This window comes from Fringilla coelebs (genome assembly GCF_963513975.1).
Source record: "Fringilla coelebs genome assembly, chromosome: 10".
Classification (NCBI taxonomy): domain Eukaryota; kingdom Metazoa; phylum Chordata; class Aves; order Passeriformes; family Fringillidae; genus Fringilla; species Fringilla coelebs.
The window spans coordinates 394,929-421,352 of NC_140036.1; the positions used below are offsets into that span (position 1 = coordinate 394,929).

General features: G+C 41.9%; 1 protein-coding gene across 1 annotated transcript in view; it reads right to left on the reverse strand.

The window, feature by feature from the left end:
- CLSTN2 (calsyntenin 2) overlaps positions 1–26,424 on the reverse strand; it is a gene marked incomplete at both ends in the record, with an annotated part of 337,070 nt that overhangs the window by 20,279 nt on the left and 290,367 nt on the right. The window contains one exon of the mRNA XM_084212187.1: positions 4,328–4,490. Coding sequence (XP_084068313.1) covers positions 4,328–4,490 — 163 coding nt within the window. The remainder of the gene's footprint in view (positions 1–4,327; positions 4,491–26,424) is intronic.

The following is a 26,424-nucleotide window of genomic DNA, read 5'->3' on the forward strand; positions in this document are numbered from 1 at the left end:
CACTATGAGCCCAGTTTCCTTAGCTTTGTGGCCAGCCTTACCTTTTCCCAGGCCTCACAGCACTGAAATCCCAGCTAAGCAAGAAGGTGGGACTTGCCATGCATGAAAGGCTGGCACTTTACTGTGGTGAGGTGCTGCCTGTCACTGCTCCTGAGTGACATGGAACCAAACCAACATCAACATTTTAGCCTGAAGAGAATGCTTAAACTCCTACCCTCAAATAAACCACCCCCACTCAAGTATAGCAGTACTGAACATCAACTGCACAAAAAAGAATTCACTCTAGGCTAACCATTGTGAAGGACCCTAAATCAATGAGGTATCTCTGCTTAGATCTTGTTTAGTAGCATCCCTGAAGAAAGAACCAAGGGTTTAGATTAAAAAAGGAAAATGATACCACAGTAACATAGAGTATACCTAATTGTTAGCAGATAAAGTTCATATTGACTATGCCAGAACAAATCATGCAGCTTTCCTCATGTGCTGAGTGTCATTAGAACTGGGAACCATTCCCCAGGCATTGTTCTAAGTAATTGGGCCATATCCTGGACTGCAGTAAACTTGACCCAGTGCCTGACAGATCCTAGGAAGGGTCTTTTCCATCACTTTTAAAGGCTGGCATTCTGCTCTTTCAACCATCTTCACTGCCTGCTTGTCTCCAAGAATATCCCCTTCAGGAAAAGGCTCGTTTTCCCTACTTTTTGGAGAGTCCTAGCACTCAACTCACATTATTTTAAAAAATTTTGCATAAATCAGGAACAAACAAATCAGGCAAGATTTTAACATTGCCTGGGAAAGGGTAAAGATGTAGGAGAGATTTGCTTATGCCACAGACAACCAAGTGAGCACAACATAGGCTAAAGTTTGACTTTGTCACATAAGCCTGAGGAATTGCACATTTGGTTTTTTTTCATGTTATGGTCAGGAGAACAGCACTGATCTTAAACTCTTCTTCTATTTCACTTTAGAAGCTGAAGGTAGAAATAAAAAAACAACCTAACTTTTCATAATGGATGCTATAAACAAGGCTGTAAAAGTCAGAAAACAGTTACTCAGGCATTGAAATATTAATAATAGGCAATAATAATCTTAAAGAAAAGAATTTTACATGCCAAGATTCCTTCAGGCAGTAACTCTGAGAAAGACAAGGAGGAGGTGGAGGCATGGTGCTTGCTACAGAGCCCCAGGAGGAGGACCAGTGTAAGTGATAGAAAGATCAGGGCTCAAAGAGTCACTCATATCCCAGAGGATACTCAGGCTCCTAAAGAGGCAGCAGAACAATTGCCAGTTTCCAGACCAGAACTAAACATTTTCATCTACAAGAGGGCAAATCCCTCATAGCAGTAGCAGTTTTTCCTCTTAGTGCTAACAGAGCAAATTGCAATTTTGTTCTTGATATTTCATTGTCCTCTAAATACACTCCTCCTGCTTCCTGCCAGTCCTTCAGCTGCTCCACAGCCACAATGACTTTTGGCTGTCAGCAAATCAGAGTCAGCGTGGGAAGAAAAAAGGAGTGTTTTTTCTTCTGATTCATTTACTTGTCTGTTTTTCAAATTTACTTGTATGTTTTTCAAATACTTTGACTTTTACAAATGGATGCTGTGTACTCAGAACTGTAAAGTGGTTGAGTAAAGACAAGAAAGGAGGTCTTGCCCTTTCTGAAGGAAGAGGTTAGACCAGTGTTCCTTTCTGCCAGTGCTTTAATGAAAAGAAAGGAAATAGTCTGAGCAAACCAGAGCTGGAAATTCTTCATATCCTCTTAACAAGGAGACTACTGGATGGCTTATGACACCAAAATTGCCATATATTTTACGGAAATAAACCACAGAATGTTGTAAAGCAGCTTTATAATGTTGTGAAAATGTAAAGGTTTAGACTAATGTTACTGGCTAAAATGTATAAGCCTAAGTAGACTTAATAACAGTTTCACAGAAAGTATTTATAGCTAAAATATTTATTTGATAGAGCCCCTTTTTCTTGAAATATGCAAACTTTGAAAATTATTGTTTTGACTAGAATAGATTGGTTTTCTATGTTAATTAATTACTAGTGCACAGACTGAAATACAGTGCTGAATCTTATTAACAAAGTGACTTTCCACACCATTAATTTAAAATAGTTTAAGGTGATCAAAACAAATGTACCAAATGATAAGCTTTGTCAAAAGCAGTACCCTGAACTCTTGTTTCACATAACCATTCGAAGTTTATCATTTTGCCTCACATATGATAGTTTATCAGAATCTTCAGCACACTGTATTACTAAATCTTAGCATTTTCATGAGGTGGAAAATTTTTTTCCACCTTTGAGGACGTCAAATTCTCTCACTATGAAAAAAACAATAATATAATATTGCAGTAAATACTAATGGCAGCTATAGGCATGAGTTCAGTAGTTTAAATCAGTGTTTCACCAAAAAGGAAGAAGAATCTTATCCTGAATGGTTATTAATTAAGCCATCAAATTATCCCAGGCAAAAAAAAAAAAGTTTGAAAACAACTGCCGCTTTTTATTTTTTAACAGCTTAAATATGAAATACAGTCCCTGGCCTGAATGTATTGGGAGCCTATGTGAGCAGTTTTGCCTTAATTCCTTCTCTTCCCAATTTGAGACAAGGAGACACAGATGCAAAGGGAACAAGATTAGTGTTTTTGTTCTCAGCTGCCTTGGGGGCAGATGAACCCCATGGATGCAGGGCTGTGGCAAAGCTGGCACAGCTTTTGCTTAGGCAGGGCTTGCTGCACAGACACCTGAACTGCTCCACAGGCCCCAGACGTGGCACCTGCAGCATGATCACCATGAGATTCAGGGGAGGGCTGCAGGGAGTGGATTCCCAGCAAGACCAAGACTTCTAGGAAAAAAGCCCCAAAACACTAAAGATTGCTTTTACAGAGTAACGAAAACACTGAGTGTGGATGAAAGAAGACAAGGGGCAGAAGTAATACAAATAATGCACAAAAACATTTATATTGACCCATGCAGAAGAGCCTTGTATAAATATGAAGTAAGGGATTAAATGATTTTTTTTTAGCACAGCTGCAGAGAAATGGTGATATTTGTGAAGGCAGTACTCCATGATTATTCACAGCCTCTATGGCATTTGCTTATACCTGGAAAGAACTAAATTTACAAATTACATTTGCATTTTCTAACTCTGGAATTTTGATCTAAAAGTACTGCACCAATATTGCATAACAAAAAAAATCAACACATGCAAACACCAGCTAGACAAGAAACAGTCTATACTTTTCCAAGTATATGGGATTAGTGCAAAGCTGACCAGCTTATCACACCTCCAATAATTATCAATATTGTCAACTTATGAAATTTTGTTTTTACGGTTAGTGCAGCTTCATTCTGCACGTTGTCATCAAAGTAAAGACTGGATCTTTACCCCACTCATAATCTAACAGCTGAATTTCCTTTGAGTACTATTAACACTGAACAGCCCTGCCACGCATAAATGTCCAAATTTTGCAAATAAGCAGAGATCACAAAGTAAACAAGGTGATAATGGAGAAAGTGAGACTATATGAAAGAGTGGGGAAGAGACACAATCTATGTTAAAGCATTTTTTCCTAATTATAGCTTCCTTCAATTCCTACTACAAGTGGAAAAAAGACAGTGTAAACAGAAAATTAACATGGAAGGGTAATGGAGACAACTTTACAAGAACAGACAAGCAGAGAAAAAGGAGCACTTCAGGTATAAGGCTGAGAACAGAGAAAGAAAGTGGTGTAAGGACCAGGTAAAAAGAATGAGAAGAATTTGATTATAAAGGGTAGAAAACAGAGAAAGGTAACATTTAAGCAAATGCCCATATGGCTCAGGGGTTTGGACTTTTGGATTTATTTTATTCTCACTTTTACCTCAGGTGTACAACAGGGTGAATCAAGTAAATTATTGCAATTGCTGGTGAGATTCATCCAATGTGAAGAGCCCAGGACTGGGCCATGAGTTGTAAAAGATATCTGAGGCAGGGACTGAAAAGAGATAGCTGGAGTTCTTTAGTACTTAGATAATTTGCTTAAGGCTGGAGAACAAGGGAAACAATTAAAAGAAGTGAAGACAAAAGATAAAGAAGACAATCTTTCACACTGAATAGACAAACTGTATCCAATACTTCTTCGGGTGATGAAAATGCAAAGCCTGTTAATGTCCCGTCCCTTTTATCCTTGGACTTGATTCATTAACAGCTCTGGATTTACACCTGATTTTATACCATCAATCTTTTAGCAGTTTATTTCCTATACATCAGCAAGGCAAGCAAGATTCTTTCTTGGCCTGAGCTCCTGATGGTGTTGTCTGTTAGTTGGTGTGGTTTTACCTTGCCAGCAAGCCCCCACTGTGAGCTGCATGGCGATGTGGGAGGGGTGGATGGGCCAGTCGTTGGTCACCAGGTACGGCTCGTACGTTGTCCCGTCCATGTACAGCGTCACCACGGGGAACTCCACGTTGACCACATAGTAGTGCCACTCCTTGTCACAGATCTGGGAGACACAGCAAAGTATTAGTTAGCTCTTGTAGTGACTGAGTTTTATATCCCATACCGTTTTTAAATTGTGTTTCCAAATTTCAGTTGTGGGAAATAATGTTACTGTAATTTCTATGTCCCTAACATTAATGAAAGCCAAAACAATGTTGACAAATACTCTTGGCAAAATATATATTCGCAAAATATATGTGATAAATAGAGGCTTCTGAAAACACACTTTGAAAACAAGACAAGGATAGAAAAATCAGGCAATTTGGTATTTCATCTGTATTTTCACATTTCCTAAGACATAATTGTCTTAGATTACAAATGCAAGATGTGGCTGGGGGCATGTATTCTATTGCCATTGGTTAGAGATGGGGCAGTTATCTTCTGTTCATTGGACGGTTTTCTTTATCTCTTCCACACCCAATCCTCCCTCCAGGAGATATCTTCTGTTAACGGGCCACTGAGGGTCCCTGTGTGGCTGATAAAATTCCATCATCCCATGGGGTGATGCTCTGCCCAGGGGGAGGGGCCAAGCATTCCTACCTGGATATAATCTGAGATTTTGAAACACCATAGTCAGCTTTTTCCCACTGCATTTCCAGAGGAGCAGCTTTCTTTTTCACTGCATTCCCAGAGGGAGAGCAGGCCCATCTCCAGCAGCCCTGGAGCTTCAGAGGAAGACTGCACCCTTGTGCAGGATCCTGCTCCAGCAGAACCACAGCTGGCACTGCAGGAGGGCTGAGCCCCCATAAGGGATGGGGCTGTGCCCCCACCCTGACACACAGGATGTCAGGGAATTTTCTGACCCTGGCAGTGTTGTTTTGTACTATTGCTTTTTATTTTTTTCCCCACTAATAAAGAACTGTTATTCCTACTGCCGTATCTTTGCCTGAGAGCCCCTTAACTTCAAAATTATAATAATTCAGAGGGAGGGAGTTTCCATTTTCCTTTTCAGGGGAGGCTCCTGCCTTCCTTAGCAGACATCTGTCTTTTCAAACCCAGACAATAATATTAGTGTCTTAATGCTTGTATCTAGTATTGAAAACAGAACACTTCATGTAAGATACACAGATGTACTGGCATAGTTACTGAGTATGCCTGTTAGGTTCAGATTAAGAAAATGAACAGCCCTTAGTCACTGGACTGATGATTGCCATTATCAACTTTTCCCATCAGTACTTAGAAAGTCCTGTGCAACCTTCCAGGACCTTGACAGTGCTAAAAGGACCTGGGCTGTGTCCTGTGCAACACGGACGGACCAGCAATCTACAGGTTTGGGCAGGGAACTCACCTCTTCTCTACCCTTCATCTTGTGACCTTGAGTTTTTTCCCAGATGGTGGGAAAATGAGGATCTTTATGATTTCCCTGACACCCACCAGTGTTGAAAATCAACAGCCACAGTTACAATATACTTTCAGGATGACAACATTAGAGTAAAATCACATATGAATTTCTGAGCTGGACAACCAGGGATTACTGTAGGATGGCCAAATTCAGCTTTAGTTTACAAATGGACAGCTGGATGAACCCATGCCTCTAGAGACAGAAATCTGGTGTGCAAATATCAATGTCTGCCCAGTTATTTTTTTCTGTTGTTGTATCTTTAAATTTAAAAGTTCAAAGGAATAAATCACAGCAAACTGGTAGGATGAGTGGGCTGTTTTAAAAACAAAAGAAGGGTTATAACAATGGTACGTTCAGTTCTGGGGAGATCCTTGCATTAAGAAATGGAAGTGCTTGAATGCAGATATGCTTGCTTTTTCACAGAAGCAAGCAGAAAGTAATGTATAACCATAACATTTTGTCCTTGGCCAGGTGAAGTGCTATCTGGGGGCAATATCTTCCCTTTGAAAGCAAAAGCTAGTGTTTTGTTCCAGAAGACATTTCAACAAGAACTTAATTACTTCTGTTTCAAACGGATACATTTATTACTGCAGACATTGTAGCTCCACAGCACGAGATAAATACAGCAAGGGGCTGCTGGGGGGAGCCTTCCCTTTTGTAAGCAGCAGACAGCACAAATGTTTTCTGAAGGTTAAATGAACTGAAACCAAAATTGAAAGTAAATAAATTGGAAGCCTGAAAACGTTACTGAACAAACACCAACCACGGACAGGATTATGCAGCCCTGCCTTCCAAGGAAAAACAGCTTGCAAAGCCCCTGATCTCATTAGCATTTGATGCATCACAGCCACATGCAGCTGACATTTCATGGAAAACAAAACCTGGTTTTGAGAGACCTTGCATGGCCAAACCTAAAGGATGAATACCTGGCACTTTGTGGAGAACTGTTCCACACTGTTCCTGTTTTGCAACTCTGAACTGCATCACGTGGGATGCCCCACATGCACCCCAATGAGTGAGTAATCCTCAGGTTTAACTAAAGCAAGGGCACTTTGACCGCGCAAACCAAAACATTTTGGGGCATTACACACACAAAGAGCACAGTAATGTGAAGCCAGTGTAATTAATTCATTAGGCAGGTACATTTTTCAAAGATAATGCTTCCTGAAAAAACAACATTTCTAAATTCCACAATTCAAGGCTCCTGAAACTGGGTTTAAGTGCTTCCGAGAAAAATACAGAAAATACAGATGTCCAACTGTAGATGTCCACACAAAGTATTCAATAACTTTTTTTTCTTATACATTCTGGAACATAAGATAATGCAAGTGCAGACAGCTTGGTGATGTCCTCAAACCCTCATTTACCTGCATTTCCCTAAATTTTAATACATAAACACATCAAGCATTGTTTTGAAGGATGAGACTTACAATCTCAACTCGGTTGTTCCTGAGATTTAAACACTTGTTGGTCATTGTAATTGACGCCTGATTTCAGTTCAGCTTAGGGACACAGACACATGTCTATTCCTCTAAACTATCTTTCGGTATCTGTCCCAGTGTAAAAACAAATATTCAACAAGGAAGAGAAAAATTACTTCCAAACTCTTGAACACATCCCTCAGTCCTTCAGCAGCAGGTAGTACTTCATGGCTGGCCACTTCACAAGCAACAAAATAATTAATAAATAATTGCGGCGTGTAATTTGCTATGCTGTTACTTCAGACACTTTCTTTGCCTTCTTAACACAGAAAACCAATTTTTTCCCTGTATGTATTCCACTGTGGCAATGGAATGCAATATGAAGCAGTGAAGCCAGGAAAAGAAAATTATAAATATACTACACTGGCAAATAAAGAAATTTTAATACTGTCAAGTTGGAAATTTATTTTAAAAATCTAATTTATAAAGCTATCGTAACGAGATAAAATCACAGATGAGTGAGTTGGGCTTTCCAAAACTGCTAGATGGTTTTGTCTAATCACTCTATCATGCCAGTCTGCCTCTAAAAAGTATTAATCAAATCACAGTGGATGAAACAGCCCAAAGTCCTAGTGCTGATTACAAGCCATTGCATTGGAATATGCTTTTATGAAATAGCTGAAAACAGCCTCCTGGCATCTTCTAATGAAAAACATCAGATTTTTGTGCTTTATATTGGAATGCTCAGGAAAAGATTGAAATCAAAGTTCTTGGTCTGAGAAGCACGTGGTGCTTAGAACCAGACTTTGGTGGCCTGCAAAATGCCCCATTTTTCAGTTTTGTCCAACAGGCCACGCCTGGCACCTGGGAGAATCTGCAATTTCCAGCTCTTGGAGCCTCCCTCAGGTCAGCTGGGGCCACACCTGGAATGGGCATCTTTCACCTGCTTGGCTGCAACACCAAGGCAGCCTGTGCTCCCCAAGTGCCCAGCGAAGAGCTGCTCATGCTCACCACGAGCCTCTGCTGAGCTCCCTGCACATCCCCCTGGTACCCCTCAGCAGCCTGGGGAGGCTGAGCAGGAAAACAGCTCTGCACATCCCACTCTGCCCATCCCAGGGAACCTGAGCAGGAAAACAGCTCTGCACATCCCCTTGGTGCTGCTCAGAGCACACCTGAGAGTGTCCCCTCAGGGCTTGGAGAGGCAGTGTGGCTTCCATCTTCTGCTTCCTGGGACTTTGCTGAGAAATTGCTCTCAGAACATACTCAAACATCCTCAACAAAAGCAGAAAGAAGAAGGGAGGGGAAAGGAAGGGAAAGGAAGGGAAGGGAAGGGAAAGGAAGGGAAGGGAAGGGAAGGGAAGGGAAGGGAAGGGAAGGGAAGGGAAGGGAAGGGAAGGGAAGGGAAGGGAAGGGAAGGGAAGGGAAGGGAAGGGAAGGGAAGGGAAGGGAAGGGAAGGGAAGGGAAGGGAAGGGAAGGGAAGGGAAGGGAAGGGAAGGGAAGGGAAGGGAAGGGAAGGGAAGGGAAGGGAAGGGAAGGGAAGGGAAGGGAAGGGAAGGGAAGGCTCACTCAAAATAGCACCACTTACTGCATCTATGAGATAAAAATCCTTCTGCCTGAGTGGTCTGAACCACTCATTCAGTTGACAAAAGTGGTCTGACTGAATCACTTGCTTCAAGAAAGCATCCTAACCCCCATCCTTAGCCATCATTTATTATAGCACACTTAAAATACTGGGCCTGCTTTGGGACCCTAAATACAAGGAGTATTTTGATAAACTGGAGTGAATTCAGTGGAGAACCAGCAGAAGTGTCAGCTCTGGCCACATGAGGAGAAGCTGAGGGAACTGCACTTGTTTGGACTGGGGGGAGGCAGCCTTAGGGGAAAACAGCAGCCCTGCAGTGCCAAGGGAGAAGTGACCATAGACAGGCTTTTCAAAGTGGACAACTCTGCATTTTTATATCCCCTCACTAAAGAAGGCAAAAAATGCAGGGAATCTTAATGGCATTAGCATTATTCCCTCAGACAAAGTCCCCTGGTCAACCCTCCTGCCTTATTCTGAAAGCAGACAAATGTTTTGTGGCTCTGCTTCAAAGCCTGACCCCCACTACCCTTGTTCAGAGCACTGAAAATAGATGATAATTGGATGGGGAGAGGGGTATTGATTTGAGTTTTAAAAACACCGCATTTTTCTCTCCATCTCTAAAAAAAATCCTCCTGAAAGAGCTCTTTAAAAATTTACAAGGTTTGGAATTGCTCTTTTTCTGTTGATTCCAATAATTTTGATAGCTTTTTATATATTTTGAAATATTTATAAATATTTTTATTTTGTATTTTGAACATTTTTTATAGTATTGAGAGAAACACTGCGTTGCTTACAAATAGGGAGCTAAAAGGAAGGTTCTGAAAGACTGTTTCATTATACTTTGAATCAGGAACTAAGCAGTAGTGCCCCTGCAACAAGGAAGCCTAAAAAAGAAAATAATTTGGAATTGGTTGGCAGTGGATTTCATATAAATTGAAAAAGTTACATACATTTGCAATTATTCAGAGAAAGATGTGTATTTACATATGTAAATTTTTAAAAAATTAGCATTTTAGGCAGTTGAGTCATTCTGCCCGAGATTCTGCATGAAGGCAATTCACAGGTGAGCACAGAGAGCCTTTCTCCTCTCCCACTCTGGGATAAACCATGGTTGTGTCTGAAATGGGATCTTTAAAGCTATTGAATGAGTTTTTATCTGTTACTTCAGAATCTCATTTATTATCCTAATTGTTTTCCTAATGTCAGTTCTCATCCAAAGGCATCTGCAATTAAGGCATGTTAGTTTAAAAGAAGAAAAGGAGATACCTTGGGGCATTGCTGTTGCTATGGCTGCTGCTTCCTTTTGATTTCTTCTAATAAATCTTTGCCTCAAATTTCAGTAGCTGAGCTACCTGCAAAGCTGATTAAGTGGTACAGGAAAAAAAGTTACACAGCTGACTTTTTCAGCTCTTTTTCTCTTTGTCTATAAACACTTCTGATTTCTTTCTTTCTTTCCCTTTTTTTTTTTTTTTTTTTTTTTTTTTTTTTTTTTTTTTTTTAATTATCCCTACACCAGGAAAGAAGAAAACGCTGCTAAAAATATCCTGGTGTGTAATTCAAATGTGTAATTCAGTATGCAGGTATTTATTGTGAAGGATGGCATTGCTTCACTGGGGGTACCTGTGTTACCTGGTGCCTTTCTGTTTTCTAATACAATGAACAAAAATCTGTTTCTGCCATGAATATGTGGTTTTATGGTAAAAGTTTGCTTTTGTGGGAGTCAACAGATATGCATTTGAAATTGGCTTTGTACTACAGTACAGCCTGTCAGCATATTCATTTTAGGGAAGAGCCTTTGGAAATAATCAAAAGTGATGCACAAACACTGACTAATCAAATCCATTCAGTCACATGAATTGCTGTATCTTGTAGAATTATTATTCTGCCTCGGTAATGGACTCTGCATTAGGACATATTTACCACATGTGCTGGCTTTACTCAACCTCAGCATTGCTTTCCTGGAAAAGATTAAAACATCTCTGGAAAAGGATTTGATATCCCTGACCACTAAGTGAAGGTGTGCAAACTGCAGATAGGTCTCCACTATCTCCACAACCTCTTCAGAAAACTTTAAATCAAGCTCTAAAATATTCATATTATGTATCAGCCAGGGCTTTTTTAAAAGATGCTCTCTTTGTGTTTTGTGTTCTACATTTATCCTTCAGCAGCTCCTTCACACAACATCTTTCCCCCCATCTGTAAAATCGAAACACCCTGTCTCTTCAGTGCCAATAGATACAGTATGGAAGTAGTAATTAAGGCAGGATGCAAGGAAAATACACTGCATATGGGAAAAGGAGGCATTGATACACACTCCCGCAGTTAAATTTACAGGTGATACACTGCAAAGCATCATAATCATCATCTACCAAAGCTGTAACAGCTGGTCTGTGGCTGAGCAATTAATTCAGTTATAAATAAGAAACCCAGCCCAGTTCCACAACCCAGCCCCTGGGTTGACACACAGGGGCTTCACCCTATCCTGTTCCATCCTAAGCTGCAGACATCTCACTGCTCTGAGAAGTGGGAGGTGTTAAGATTAGACCAAGGAGCGTTTTAGACCGGGGCGTTTCAAACCCTCTATATAAAATCAGCTCAAACAATAAAGCACGCTGTATTGCCACATGTAAATCTGAAGAATGGGTTGTCTGTCCCTGACCACTGACTCCACATAACATGTGGTGACCTTGTGTGAGGAACAGACTCAGCCATTTTAAACAACAGTGGTATTGCAAGGAGATGGAAAAGTGGTGGAATATAGCCGTGAGCAGCGGAATAATTGCTGCAGACAGCTGATGGGATGGTGGATAGCAGTGGAATATTGCCACAGGCAGTGGAATAATTGCTGCAAAATCCCAGCGGTAGGTGGTGAAGTGTGCCATGGGATTCCAAACCCCCCTTTTGTGGATTGGAATTGTCACCAGAAACATGGGAGTGTGGGTCTCTACAGCAGAACACCCTGTTTTGAAGGCATAGACTTTCTTTCTTAAAAAAAGAGGGATTAATTATAATGAGCGGGTTCTGCTAGCCCTGCTCACAGGGTGCAAAAGCCATGAACTGGATGTGTCCAAAGAGACCTCCTTAGACTTTATTAACTTGGGAGCGGGCTGGCCAAAATATACTTACAGCAGCCTCCATTAGTGATGACACAGCAATCAATGTTATCCAGCCATGGAGGATCGTCATGGACTTACTAAAACAATTAAATAATGAATGGGAGAGGAGGAAGGGCAAAGTGGACACAGACTGCCACAAAACCGCCACAGAGAGCCATAAAGCCACCGTGGGTAGGGGCGATATGGTGACTGGGCTGTTGTGTGAAGTCTGTGGGACCAGCCCACCCCAGGACGCGCTACCAGCAGAGCATGCCCCACTGGTCAAAGTGGCGAGGAGATGCCGTGCTACAAAGCCATGCTGGGCAGCAGTGCAGCTGTTTCTCTGTGCCCCACCAGGCCAGCTGTGGCCAGTCCCGTCCACTGAAGGAATGTACTCTGCTGCTTTGAGATAGATAGCACAACCAGCCACACGACCCAATACGCGGTGGAGCAGGGGCCAGCACAGCTGCAGTGCCCACTCCAGGCTGCTGTCCCAGGTTGAGCAGCCCTATCATAACAGCTAAACACTGTGGGACCGTCCCACAGTATGACATGGTCCCCGGAGCTACCCCACCACTGACTGCACCAAGCTGCTGTGTGGAGATGGACCATGCTGCTGTTTTGGGCGGACACACCATGCCAAGCCTCTCAGCAGGGATAGACCACGTGGTGGCTGTCCCAAATTGTGGTGCAACACCTCCCTGCACCACCAAGCTGGGCGGGAATCCCACGTCCATGGTGCCATGCCATGCGGCTGCCAGGACCACCCCCCTACCACTCCCAAGGGAGCAGACCACACTTCCCATCACCATGGAAATGCCAAGACCAGCCCCTCCTGAGACTAAGTGGGCCGGCTCCAAAGTTACACCTCTGTGGAGCATGGCTGCACCTCCTTGGAGGAGCATGGCCCCACCCCAGCCCAACCTCTGTGGGGTGTGGCCCCATCCCCACCCCTGCCTCCATGGGCAGGTCTGGGAAATGCATCACCAGGAGCTCCTGCAGAGATAATTTCTGGAAGTGGAGCCCCTATCCTGTGAGAACTCAGCACATCGCTCCGGATGTCCAAAGCTACTGAGAGAACCCTTGGGGAGCTCAGAGGTCTTAGAATGTTGCCAAAAGCACTTAGTAGCTTGACTTTGATCCTTCTAAGGATGTGCCACCTGCATATGAAGATATAAGAATCGCTAAGGTTTAAATGGTGTAAAAACAGTATATTTGCAAGGTGAAACACAGGTTTTAAGGTTTTGGTACAAAGGAGTTATAGCGACAAGATGGAGGAATTTAAGCCTATCTCGTGGTTCTTCTTTCTTCTTGTCATCCATTTTCTGAGTGATGTAAGCACTTGTAGATAAGTTCTTGGTGAAGGTACACTTGCCAACAAGAGTGAAAGGTATTAGAGATAAAAGGTAAATATGATTTATGTAAGTTTTGTTATAAAAAGACACGACTGCCCCGTGGGCGGTCAGGGTGCCTTTAGTTGCCTTGCTGGTCAGATCCCAGCTGGGCAGAGAGAAAACTTTGTAGATAAGAAATAATAAACAACCTTGAAGACCAAAAATCAGAGAGTCCAGCCTCGTCCTTTGAAGCCCGATCTGAACAAACCATCCTACGTGTGTCTGGGCACAGACAGACAACAGCCGAGCCAGACACTATCCCAAGTGCACTGCCCCTTCTGGAAGCAGAGCATTAAACTATATTCCCATTCCGGAAGCATTAAACTATATGCCAACAAAGGACACAAGGAATACCAGCAGAGAAGGCCAGAGCCATCGTCCCCCTGCGGAACACCGCGATAACACCACAGTCACTTTGCTGTCGACAGCCCTGCCCGATCCTGTGAGCATCTGGCAAAAGATAAAGCTTGCTGCTGTCACGAGTGGAGACTGTGAGGGGCAGAACTCATTGATGTACCCATGTTGGGGGACTGGGAGCCTGAGGATGGGACACTGGGAGCTCATCCAGTAAAAAGAGACACTGGAACTAATCCTGACAAGTGTACTCCTTTTCAATGGCCAGTTCTATCCGAGCTGCACCAGCTTGTGGCCAAACACGGTTTGAGTTCTAGTGCCATTGCTGATATGCTACAGTTTTTAACCAGAGAGGAGGTAACTCCCTTTGACATAAAGCAACTGGCAAAACTGATGTTTACAACTGTCCAATATATGGTTTTTGAATCTGCATGGAAAAGCAGCACTGAAAAACAGGAGTTAAAAATTGGAAGGTTCTGTGAGAGGACCCACTTGAGAGCAAATGTCCCCAAAAGTCCTTTCCACAGGGGATGTTTTAAGGACAGAAGGGAACCAATGCAAGCTGCAGCCAAAGTGGAAGGACCGCACATACGACCATGGTATGCAGGTCCAAATCTCGTGCTAATGGCCAATTTCTCAAGAACCAGGGGAACAGAAAAACTGAGCGAGACAGGGGAATGCGTGATGACACAAGCAATTTCCCACCCTCCAGTACAAGCTTATGTGATCAGCTCACAGGAAAGACTTGAGGAGGGCTGGAATGGATGTGTCCTCCTCCATCGCAGGAACCATAAGCACCTCAAAGGTACATAAGGTCCCTCTGGAGCCTTGGGGGCCTCTTGGGAAAGGATTGAGAGCACTGTTAATTGGAAGGTCCCATGCCACAATGCAAGGTATCATTGTGTACCCTGGTGTTGTTGATGCAGATTTTACCAAACACATGCACAGATTTTCACCCCTACTCCACCCATGACTATCCCTGAAAAAACAGAATTGCTCAGCCCATCCCTTTTAAGTCTTGTGTCCCCAAAGCAGATTCTAGGGAGCGAGGAGACCAAGGCTTTGGATCAACAGGACAGCCCCAGGTGAACTGGACTCAGGTGGTAGGAGATCAAAGACCTAACATGGTTTGCAATGCTGCGGTGCCTAAGGCAAAGCCTTCACAGATCAATGTCAGTGGGATGACAGACACAGGGGCAGACGTCACCATCATCTCTGCCAACACGTGGCCCCCATCGTGGCCTGCTCCACCTGCAGGCTCTGCCATTGCTGGCCTCGGAGGGCCCACACAGAGCTGCTTGAGCACCAGTCCTGTATTGATCAAAAATCCTGAGGGCCAAACAGCCATGATCTGGCTTTACATCACTGTGCACCTCTTAACCTGTCAGGGAGGGATATTTTGCCTGCATGGGGTGTCCGGGTGGGGATGGATTTTTAACAGGGTCCACTGTGTTGAAGGATGTAAAGTGTCCCACACCAGCTCCAAAATGGCTCAGCACTCACCTGGTGTGGATACCACAGTGGCCCCTTTAAAGAGAGAAGCTAGCTGCCCTAAAATCATTAATACAAGAACAGCTAGCTCAAGGACACATAGAGCCATCTATGAGCCCTTGGAACACCCCTGTATTTGGTGTAAGGAAGAAATCTGGTAAATGGACATGGCTCCATGACCTAAGAAAAACCAGTTCGGTGATGGAGACCATGGGCACTTTGCAGGCTGGTACGCCTTCTCCTACAATGATGCCTGCCTCCTGGGACATCCTGATTGTGGGCCTGAAGGATTGTTTTTTCATCGTTCCACTGCACCCAGACAACACCTCAAAGTTTGCTTTTAAAGGGCCTTCCATTAATAATGCTGCACCAGTGGAATATTATCAATGGCGAGTTCTTCCCCAAGGCATGAGAAACAGCCCCACAGTCTGTCAGTGGTACATTGTACAAGCACTCCCATCAGTGAGAGAACAGCTTCCAGGGGCATACTGTTATCATTACATGTATGACATTCTGATTGCAACCCAAACAAAAAAGGAACTCTCACAGATTCAGCCAAACCTGCTGCAAGCGTTAAAAACATTTGGGCTGGAGGCAGCACCAGAGAAGGTACAGCAGCAAGCACCCTGGCAATATTTGGGACTCAAAATAATGAATCAAACTATATAGCCACAAGCAATTCAATTTTCAACCAAAACTCAGACTCTAAATGATGCACAAAATGATGCACAAAACTCAGACTCTAAATGATGCACTTTTGGGTACTTTTAACTGGGTCAGATCCTATCTAGAATTAACCAATTCACTATTAGCACCCTTATCAGACCTTCTAAAAGGCGATCCTGAATTAATTTCCCCCAGAAAATGAAACCCCAGAGGCAAAAGCTGTTCTCAAAACAGTAGAGCAAGCTATCACAAACAGACAGGTCCACCGGATATACCAGAGGTGTGTATCACTGTGTTCATTCTCATTGTTAATTCTTATTCTACTGGTGTTCTTGGGCAGTGGAACACACACTGGCCTGACCCTTTGCACATTCTAGAGTGGGTGTTTCTGGCTCACCCACCAAAAAAGATGGCACCCATTGTCTTTGAGCTAATTGCACAGTTAATCATCAAATGTCATTAAAGGTGTTTACAACTGAATGCTAGAGATCCTTCACAATTATTCCCATGACACAAGAGCAGGCTGAATGATGTTTTGCTAATTGTATGGCCTTACAAAGTGCTTTGCAATATTTTTCTGGACAAATCACTGACCACTTAGCAAGCCACAGCTTGCTGAAGTTAAGTGGGGAAACTGCACTGTCTCTGAAACCTCTAAATGGCAGAATACCCTTAAAAGGTTTTACAGTGTTTACTGATGGCTCTGGGAAAACAGGAAAGGCCATTGTGACATGGCAAGAGGAAGATGAGTGGCAAACCTTGGAGTCATCTGAGAGTGGATCACCTCACCTGGTAGAGCTACGGGCTGTGGCTGTGGCTTTCCATTGTTTTCCTCACACTCCTCTAAATGCTGTACCTGGTTCTGCATATGTAGCTGACATCACACAAAGATCAGACCGAGCACTACTATAGGAATTGATAATGCACAGCTATTTAATTTAATTAAAACCCTATGCCTGACTATCCAAGCCAGAACTTGCCTTTATTACATCCTACACATCAGGAGTCACACAAATGTACCAGGTTTTACCACAGAGGGCAACACCAGAGCAGATATGCTAGCTAGCCTTGCTTGGACAGCGCCACAACCAGACATGCTTGCACAAACAAAGGCATCACATGATTTTTTCCACCAAGGTGTTTGAGTCTTACAGTGGCAATTTCAGCAAACACAGAGGCTCGTAATATTGTTAGCACCTGTGCTGACTGCCAAGGCCACACTGCACCACTGCAGATGGAGACAAACCCCCATGGACTGCATGCTTGAAAATCTGGCAAACTCATGTCACACACATCCCTGAATTTGGCCATTTTAGGTATGCACATGTCTCGATACTTTTCACCAGCAATATGGGCTACAGTGCACACAGAAGAAAAAGATCAGGATGCCATTGCACACTGGCAATCGGCTTTTGCAGCTTTGGGCATCCCTCACACCATCAAACCAGAGAATGCATGCATTTCACAGGAAATTAGACAATTTCTACAGCTCTGGGGTGTGTCACACCAAACTCATATTCCCCATTTAGCACCTGGACAGGCCATTGTGGAAAGAGCACTTGGCCCTTTAAAACATAAACCTGAAAAACAAAAGGGGAGAGTGTGTGATGAGACCCCAGAGAGCAGGGTAGCTAAAGCTAAATAGACACTAAATCATTTAACAGTATCAGAGAAGTCCCAGAACCCATTTATTTTAAATCACTTCTTATCACTACAATCATCCTGTGGTGTTCAGCTGCCCAAACCCAAGGTAATGGTGAGAGAGCTCCTCACCAATACACACAGGGGTTCCACACCTGGGAACAGGGATATGCATGCATTTCAAGGGACATTGGAACAGCTGCCAGATGTGTCCAGGCTGCACTACATCCTGCTGGGAACCACAGGCAGCGTGCTCCTGATGATCCCTCAACAGCCATCACAGAGCTGTGTATGGAGCAGTGGCCAGAACAGCTGCTCACCTGCCTGGAAATCTGGGACTCTTGAAGTGACAGCTCAGATAAGGACTTAATTTGTTTACAATTTTTTTTTCCTGTTTACAAACTCTTTTTTTCTGTTACAGATTGTTTTTCTAGTAGTTCAGTTTTTCTCTAACAGTTCTAAGGGTTGAATAGTTTAAGGGTTAAATGGTTTCTTGTTTTTAGAGTTAAGTTGAAACTTGTGACTAGAAGTAGGTAACCTGTGGCATGTTACCCTAATGGATGGTGATCTTGCCTAACAGCTCCTAGCCGTGAGTGCTGCAGCTTCAGTGGTACATGGAATGCATCGGTAGCTGGGGAGGCTGGGTTTGTCAAATTAAGTAAAAGGCCTCATTCAAATTAGACTCATGTTGTCTGTGTCATCCTGCCTGCAAAGGCCCCTTGCAAGTAAGATGACGGAGAACATCTTCGCATTTTTTAATAAAGGGGAAAAAAGGGGAGTTGTGACAGCTGGTCTGTAGCTGAGCAATTAATTAGGTTATAAATCAGAAACCCAGCCCAGTTCCATAACCCAGCCCCTGGGTTGACACACAGGACTTCACCTTATCCTGTTCCATCCTAAGCTGCAGACATCTCACTGCTCTGAGAGCTGGGAGCTGTTCAGACCAGACCAAAGAGCGTTTTAGACCGGGGTGTTTCAAACCCCCTGTATAAAGTGAAACAATAAAGCGCGCTCTATTGCCAGGCGTACATCTGAGGAGGGGGGTGTCTCTCCGATTTCTGACTCCACGTAACACAAAGTAGTCTTTTGCCCATAAGAAGACTACTGCACATGCCACCTCCACATAAATCTTGTACCTTGAATCTCAGCCTGCATGGCCCTGCTCAAAAGTGATCACAGAGTCTCCTTGAGTAAGCTGCAAAATTCTGACAGCTGGTGGCTGAAGGAAAAACCGAACCAGCCAGACTGCTTTGCTCTGGACCAGCTTTTCTGCTTTTGAGACTGATGCATCACTACTCTTCCAAGTGTCAGCAGGAGTGGCTGTAGGATGGAGTAATTTGTACTCCTTAGTGAGGAAGGTATTCCACAGCTGTCAGAGCTGTATCAGAACTTGGATGTCTCTGGTCTCTGGTATAGATGCTGATGTGATGTTACAGCTCTGTGTACAGGGAGTTAATTTGGAAAAATAACCATTGTTCTATAGCTGCATATGTAAAGGACTGTGTGTGATCAGTCATAGAATAAAGGAGATGAACACTGTGCAAATTAATCCTTTCTTTCTGGAATCTCAGCTCAATATCAAAAGAACATTACCCAGAGAGGGGAGCAGAAGAGATTTCCCTGCTCCTTATGGAAGTCTCAAACAAGGTATTGCTTTCTCACAGGAGTTTTGGTGAGGGATCTGGAAACAGGTTGTATTTCCTACCCTGGCTGAATGGATAAAAGGAAGATAATCCTCTTGTAATGATACTGAGGTGGGCAGAGCCACGGGGATGTCATTCTCAGGGCTCTGCTGGCAGTGCTCATGCCCAAGCTCCTGAAGGAGGCACTGGTGGCATTCCACAGACACTGTGAGACAGCACTGACACCTTCTTCAGAAAGCTGAGCAAAGCAGAAGGGATTTCCCACAACAGCGTGCTTTGAAACAAACTGGAGGTGAAGGACTGGGAAGCACTACCTTGCCCTTATAATCTCACTAACTGAAAGGATATTACAGCCTTATACTGATTGATGTAAAATGAGAATTTGTGTACCTTATAAAACAATTGTTTCTTCAATATGAACTATTCAGCTGTATAGTTTAGAAAACTGTCCATTAGAAAAACCTGCTGGAATTTCTTGTGTACTTGTGCTCAAGTAAATGCTTTAAGCAAATAAGCATGTATCTAATCACCGTCTTTCTAAACTGATATTTTCAACTATTTACTCACTGTCTAATACACATTTTCTTCTGCTTAATGTTTTTATAACTTAGACATTTTCTTTCACTTAAAAAATCAGATTTTCAAAGACTGTTTAGGAAACATCCCTAAGATTTGATATTTTTAAGAAAATACAGATAGAATATTTTGTTAGAATACCTTGAGCCCTGCCATTTATTATGCAATATCATTAAATTAACATGTCAAAGAGAAGTGTGGATGTTCACTAAATCACTCAGAAAATTTGGTGAGGAAAGTTTCATCTTTTAACCATTTTTTTTCTCTTGAGAAGTACCCCAGCAATACCAATTCATCCAAACTAATTCCTGAAGTACATTTATATAGCAAGTTTGCCAAGCATCTTCTTTATAGCTACGGATGTTCCCATAAGAAATACCTTGTATTTTATCAGAAATTCTTCTTTACTCTTTAGTGAAAAATAAAAGTAATTATTTTTTCCCTCCTCAGCCCATTTCCCCTCCATGTCTATTCAAATGAATGCAGAAGCACCTAAAACAGATGAGTCTGTGTTTAGCACCAGACATGTTTTGGGCTTTGATTTTCCTGCGATTAAAAACCTGAATCCTGCAGAACTTTGCAATGTGTTTTATTTGGTGCCCGACTGACACAGCCAATGTCTTTCACCTCAAGAAAGAAGATGAACAAAGACACTGCAAGTGACCCTGTAGCAATTGAGGCAAATTTCTCGTTACTCTGAGTTAGTTTTATTCTGGTTTATGTGTCATTCTTGGTGTAAAAGAGCTAAGTATACAAATATGACTGTGAGTTTTCCAAGATTTATTATCTGGTTTGTCTGAGCCCCCTGCCCCATATGCTGGAGAGAGGATGTTAATTGTGGCACTGACCTCACTGATAGCCAGTGTCTTCCCTCCCGGTGCTGCTGACATTCTGCCAAGCAGAGCAGATCACTGCCTTGCACCTCAGCATCCCCTGCCCCTTCTGGAATCCTAACAGCCACTCTAGTATTCCAGCACTTAATGAAGTCAGCTTTAATGCAACCACACATGACATTGGAGTCCTCTGCAAATGTACCTTCAGTGTGGAAAAACAGAAAGGATTTAAGAAAACTCAGTGCAGACCTCTATTCACTAACTGTAGAAAAAGAAAGGACAGGGAACAAAATAATAACCAAGGACATGTCTTAGTTTCATATTCTGCAGTCCTCTGTGGTTGTATGACCACAGTGCTGGCCCTTTTCCATCAGAAACCACCTTCATTTGAAATGTGTCTGGCAGTTCACCTGCACAGATTTGTCTCTTGTCTTACTCTTAGAAGAGACTTGACAACTCTGTCCCATACCAGAAGACTTTCACATTACTCTGAGATGAGATAAAAACAATTCACTGGTGCAGTCCTTGACAGCTTTTAGTGGTACATATATACATATGAATGTATGAGATATATAAATATGCATATGCATACATACACACAAGACTTTGGCATTTTAAATTACAAACTAGAGTGAAATATTTGAAAACAGCATTGTAGAATAGTTATGTATTTCTAAAGCTTTAAAGTAAAAGGGGAACACTGTTTTTTAGAAAGCCAACATGGTACAATCACTGAAATAAATAAAATCCAAACAGCTCATATCAATGTGAATATTTTCTTAGACCGATTTGTAGTATTCTAGTTGTAAATGTTCTAGTTGTAAAGATTTCAGGCAGGGTATTTTCAACAGCTCATATCAGAATAGATTGATTTACAAACTATTAAAGAAAGGGAAATTATCAGAGCATACATTTTTAGAAATGAAGTATTTAATAACTGAGTTGGATTGAAATTAAAACTAAACTATTAAAGTGATACACAGCTAATGAAAACTGATCCCTGTTAACTCTACTATTAAAGTTAATGTTGATATTTCTTAAGCTACTGAATAACAGTCTTGGTAGGTAATAGAAGGGAAAATAGTTTATATAAACTGTTATAATGGTCCCATAAAGAAATTTCCATGGGATTAGGTTGAATGTTGGTTCTTCTTCACCAGTAAGGAAATTTTTGGTGGGCATTTATCTCTCTCTTGCTCTCACTGCCTCATGTAAATAAACCCAGTTAGCATTATTGGACTGTGGTGCTCTGGATTGGACCATCCCTCTTTCCAGGCTTTCTGGGCTAAGGGCTGCTCTCCAAAGAAGAGTTAGAATGGGAGCAGGGTGGTGGCTTCCTGTTTCAGAAGCAATATTCCCTTCTGAAGCTGGCAGAAACTAGTACCCAGTGAAGGGAGCAGCACTGCTGCCAGCAAAAGCGAAACAGCCAGGATGGGAAGCAGACCACTTAAAGTGTTTTTCAGGTTCCTCTACTGTTGTTTAAAAAAGTAAATAAAAAAATAAAATTATTTCTATTTTATCTGTTCTTTGTTCTTATAATATTTCATTGCTTGTAACAGGAAGCTTTACTGAACAGCAACTCATTGTGGTGTATTATTTCCCTTTTTTCCTTTTGTTCTAAAATCTCCTTTATTGTTCTATTAATTAATAACAATTGATCAGGAATTAAAAAAAGGCAGAAAAGTCCCCTCATGTCAGGGTACAAAAAGAACAAGTAAAACCATTAAGGATAATGCAAAGAACTTTGCTTCAGAGATGCAGCATGGCTACTGGCAGTTTGGATTTGTCCTTGGAAATGTACAGCTGAGGAGAGCAGGAAAAGCAAGGGAAGAGAGGCACTGTACCTCCCAGCATGGATGCTGCAGTATGTCAGGCTCAATAAAATATTGCCTTGCTCCTATCAGGGTGGAAAACTGCTCCTATCTAAATGGAAAGAATGATCAATATTCCAAGATGTATGCACTTTCTACTAAGTAATGAAGCATGGGGACATTTTTTAAGATCAACTTGAATCAACTGAATCTGAGGAATAAAAAGATCAACCAAAGCCTTAGCAAGAATAAACACTACAAGTTTAATTTCCTGCCTCCCAATTGAAAAGGCTTCTATGATGGTTTCATTTATATGCCAGATATTGATCTACACTGTGATTTGTCTGTAAAAATTTTCTGTTAAATATCTCTCTAAACTAAAAAACTACTATAAATGTTATATACCCAAATGTGTATATATATGATCAGAGATGAAAAAATGCAAAGACTTGGGGAGATCACGTCTTTGGGAATTATTCACAAACTGAACACATTTACCACTTAACAAATAAGAATAATATTATGGAGAACTATGAAACCCACCAGATCCTTTGAGCTCCTACCAAACTGAAATGGCCTAAATACCTCCTTTGTTTCCTAATCTAAGACCTGATATTTGGTTGACATTATTTATTGAAGTGCTCAAACCATTTTTTTTATTTCACCTATTAATGCATTTATAAAGCATTTATAGCATTAAAGCATGTTTTATTTCCAAATGGTACCCATTATGTTCCTGAGGGCATCACTGGGAAGGGAGTACAGAGATCAGGGATGTTTTAATGTACATTGAGGCACAAATTGTGGCAGTCTTATTTTCTTGCATTATTAATGCCCTTTCCACAACTGAAAAGGTGTGGGCTTTTGAACAACCTGATTTCAAAGGGAGCTGAAATGGGCTTTTGGTGTCTGAGTTTGTTCCCTCCTCAAGACAGGACACATAGAATTCTACTTCATTTCACTCATCAGGCCTCATCTTTGAATCTTATCTGGAATTTAAATCACTTTCTCTCCCCAAAATCTGTCTTCTTAGGTGACACATGCAGGAATTCTGTCTGTCAGATTTTTCTATTAAGAGATTTGCAACAAACATATTTTTCACTCTTTGGAGGGCTCTGTCTGCAAATAGAATCGTGGTAATAAACTAAATGAAATGCCCATTTAACACACCTCCTGAAAAACCCATTATTTGCCAGAAAACCAAGCAAATAATTTTCAGTTTATTAATAATACTTAATCAAAATATAGACTTAATTAAAAAAAAACAAAACCTATGAGCGTTAATACAAAACAAATCCTGCTATTCTTTGCCATTACCTCTCAAATATTAATATACATGTTTTTTATTCTAGAAACCTGGCTGAAATGCTAATACCCAAATGTTTAAAGGTTACATTTGAGACAGGCATCTTGACTGCCTGCTGCTTCAAGGACTGAGACAATTGAGAGGTGTGGCCACACTCCTGAAGTGTCTTTTTTGTCTCTCTGAGCATCAGGAGGTCGCATGAAGAAAAAGGAGGCTGTCCCTGTTCAAAGTAGGATGAGACATCCTTCCCTTGCTGCTGAACAAATAAAACACTTGGTTCAGGCAGCTTTTAAGATGTTATAAAGGTACAAAGAGTGGGATTAATGCAAACTAGACTCCAGAGACAAAGAAAACAGGGTAGCTGGGGCTTGTTTGCTTTGGAAGACAAACACTTGTGCTCAGCTCTAAAAACACCTCCTGAAGAGAGCTCTTGTCTCCTCCCACCTACACGCATCACTCAATTTGTCAGACCAAAGGACTTTGCTCCCTTATCGATGCACATTCCACAGGAAGTTATATGCTGGCATTAATTCATTAAATAAACATCCAGACTTGATGCCAAAGCTCTCAGCTCCCATCTGGGAAACACTAGGGTTCCCATGCTGGGCTGCACACAGAAGAAAGCCCACCTGGATCCTGCCTGGGGCTGCAGACATGTCCTTTGCTGGCTCTTTGAAGGCCCCCATCACTTAGCAAATGCCTCTTCAAAAGCTCTGATCTCTGAAGGAAGTGCTGAGACTGCTTGCAAGGGTTGCTTTAAACATGCTCAGCAAAGGCAGATGCAGCTGACCTGGGTGTTAAATATCTCTCCAAACTAAAAAACTACTATAAATGTTATATACCCAAATGTGTATATATATGATCAGAGATGAAAAAATGCAAAGACTTGGGGAGATCACGTCTTTGGGAATTATTCACATTTTGGGAAAAGCGATTTACTTGAAAGATTATTTGCTCTGTTGAAAGCGCAGAGTGCAAATTGGGGGTGAAAGAATCCCTGATTTCACCCAAGTCTCACAGTGAATTGAGAGGATCTTTCCAGGATACCATGGAGGTAATCTCGTGCAGCCTAGAGCCCACTGCTCTGGCATGTGTAGGTACTGCAGCAGTCTGAGCTGGGAGCAGCTACAGCAGCACAAAGGCGCAGCAGAAATAGGTGCTCCTTGCCCATATAGATAAGTCTGGGATTTACTTCTGTTCCAGCAGACAATTAGGACATAATGCAGGGAAAAGCAAATGCTATTTTGTTTTAATGCAGCTAAAAGGTGGCAATGAGTCATACTTGGCTCCCTTAGTAATTTCTGTAAAGTGAAGAATGGTTGTGTGTCCATGCTGCTGTATTTATACATAGATATAAGTCAGGAAATGATACAACCCAAATATTATGCATAGTCTCTTTAGTGAAATGGGGACTGCTGGGACTTTAATTACAGAGCTGGCATTTTGCAGACAGACTGATTATGTGTTATATACTGTGGGAAGGTAATTAGTTATCAGCTGTATGTGTCACTTTACCAGAGAATGCTGTTATTTTGTCAATATGCAGCTTGCTTCTAGTACTAATCATGATCATGTTCTTAGTGCTTTTAAGAGAGGAAACAAGTCAGCATTGAGGGTCTGCATCCCAGAGTAGTTCTGAGTTGATGTTATTGAAACAAATAGACTGTGGCAAGACATTTTCAACATCAGTGTTGCACAAGCCCTTAAAGTTTCATTGATCTCATTAAAGTAATTGTTTAAAGGTTCAAACATTTATTCACAATTGAGCTGTCTGAAATTTTCCCAGTGAAACACAGTTTTGCTGATTGGTAAATGGGTGCTGAAATTACTATTGTTAGAAATGGGACAACAGGTTCTTCAGATTAAAAAAAAAAACCAACCCTGAAAAATATGCCTTTTTAGTTTTGCCAAATAGGTCAGGTGTTTGCTTTCCAAATTGTAAATAACCTTTAAAAAAATCTGAAAATTAAGGACAAAAATTCTAATATACTCCCCTGAAGTATGTAATAACAGACCCATACCAAGTCATATGGAAGACTTACATGACATAAAAGAAGTGTAACTGCAGAAATAACGACAATAGGTGGATTCTTTGCTGAGAGCTGTGTATTTCTGAAATCCAAACAATTAGTCCATTTGGGCTAGGAAGTGACATTCAAGGAGAGCAACAGCAGCTCTGCCCCTGCGGGAAGGAATCCAAGTGTGACATTCTGCAATGTCTCTTATTACCTCGAAGCAACTGGACATTTCCTGTCACTTCTGCACACAGAGGACTATCTATGGCCTCCTATTGCACAGACTCTAGAGCCATATTAATACCATCATTTATGTTTGAATTGTAATACATTAACTGTTATCCCAGTTCTCCTTCTATTTACTTTAGCTGAGCACTGGGTGATAAGTTACTGCAAGAGTTTTCATTAAATCAGCCACATTTGGTTAAATATTCATCCTATGGAAAATGAAGGCTGAATTTGAAATCAGGTCTCTGTGCTGGCCATGGAATTACAGCAAACCCTCATTTGGGAATGCATCCAAATCCAGAGATGGTGGTAGAGGTGTCTCAGGGAGAGAGGGCATGAGGCCACCTAGGAAAGAATAAAAAATGCCAAGCAGGCCATGCGTGCAATTACAACAACAGTGAATTCCTCTGAACATGTTAGAGTCCACAGGTTAATTGGAGTGAATTAACTGGAAGGGAAAAGATTGAATCAGTAATGAAAGGATCACAGTAAGATAGGAAAAGAACTTAGTGAGATCCTGGACTGTGTAACTGCTTGAA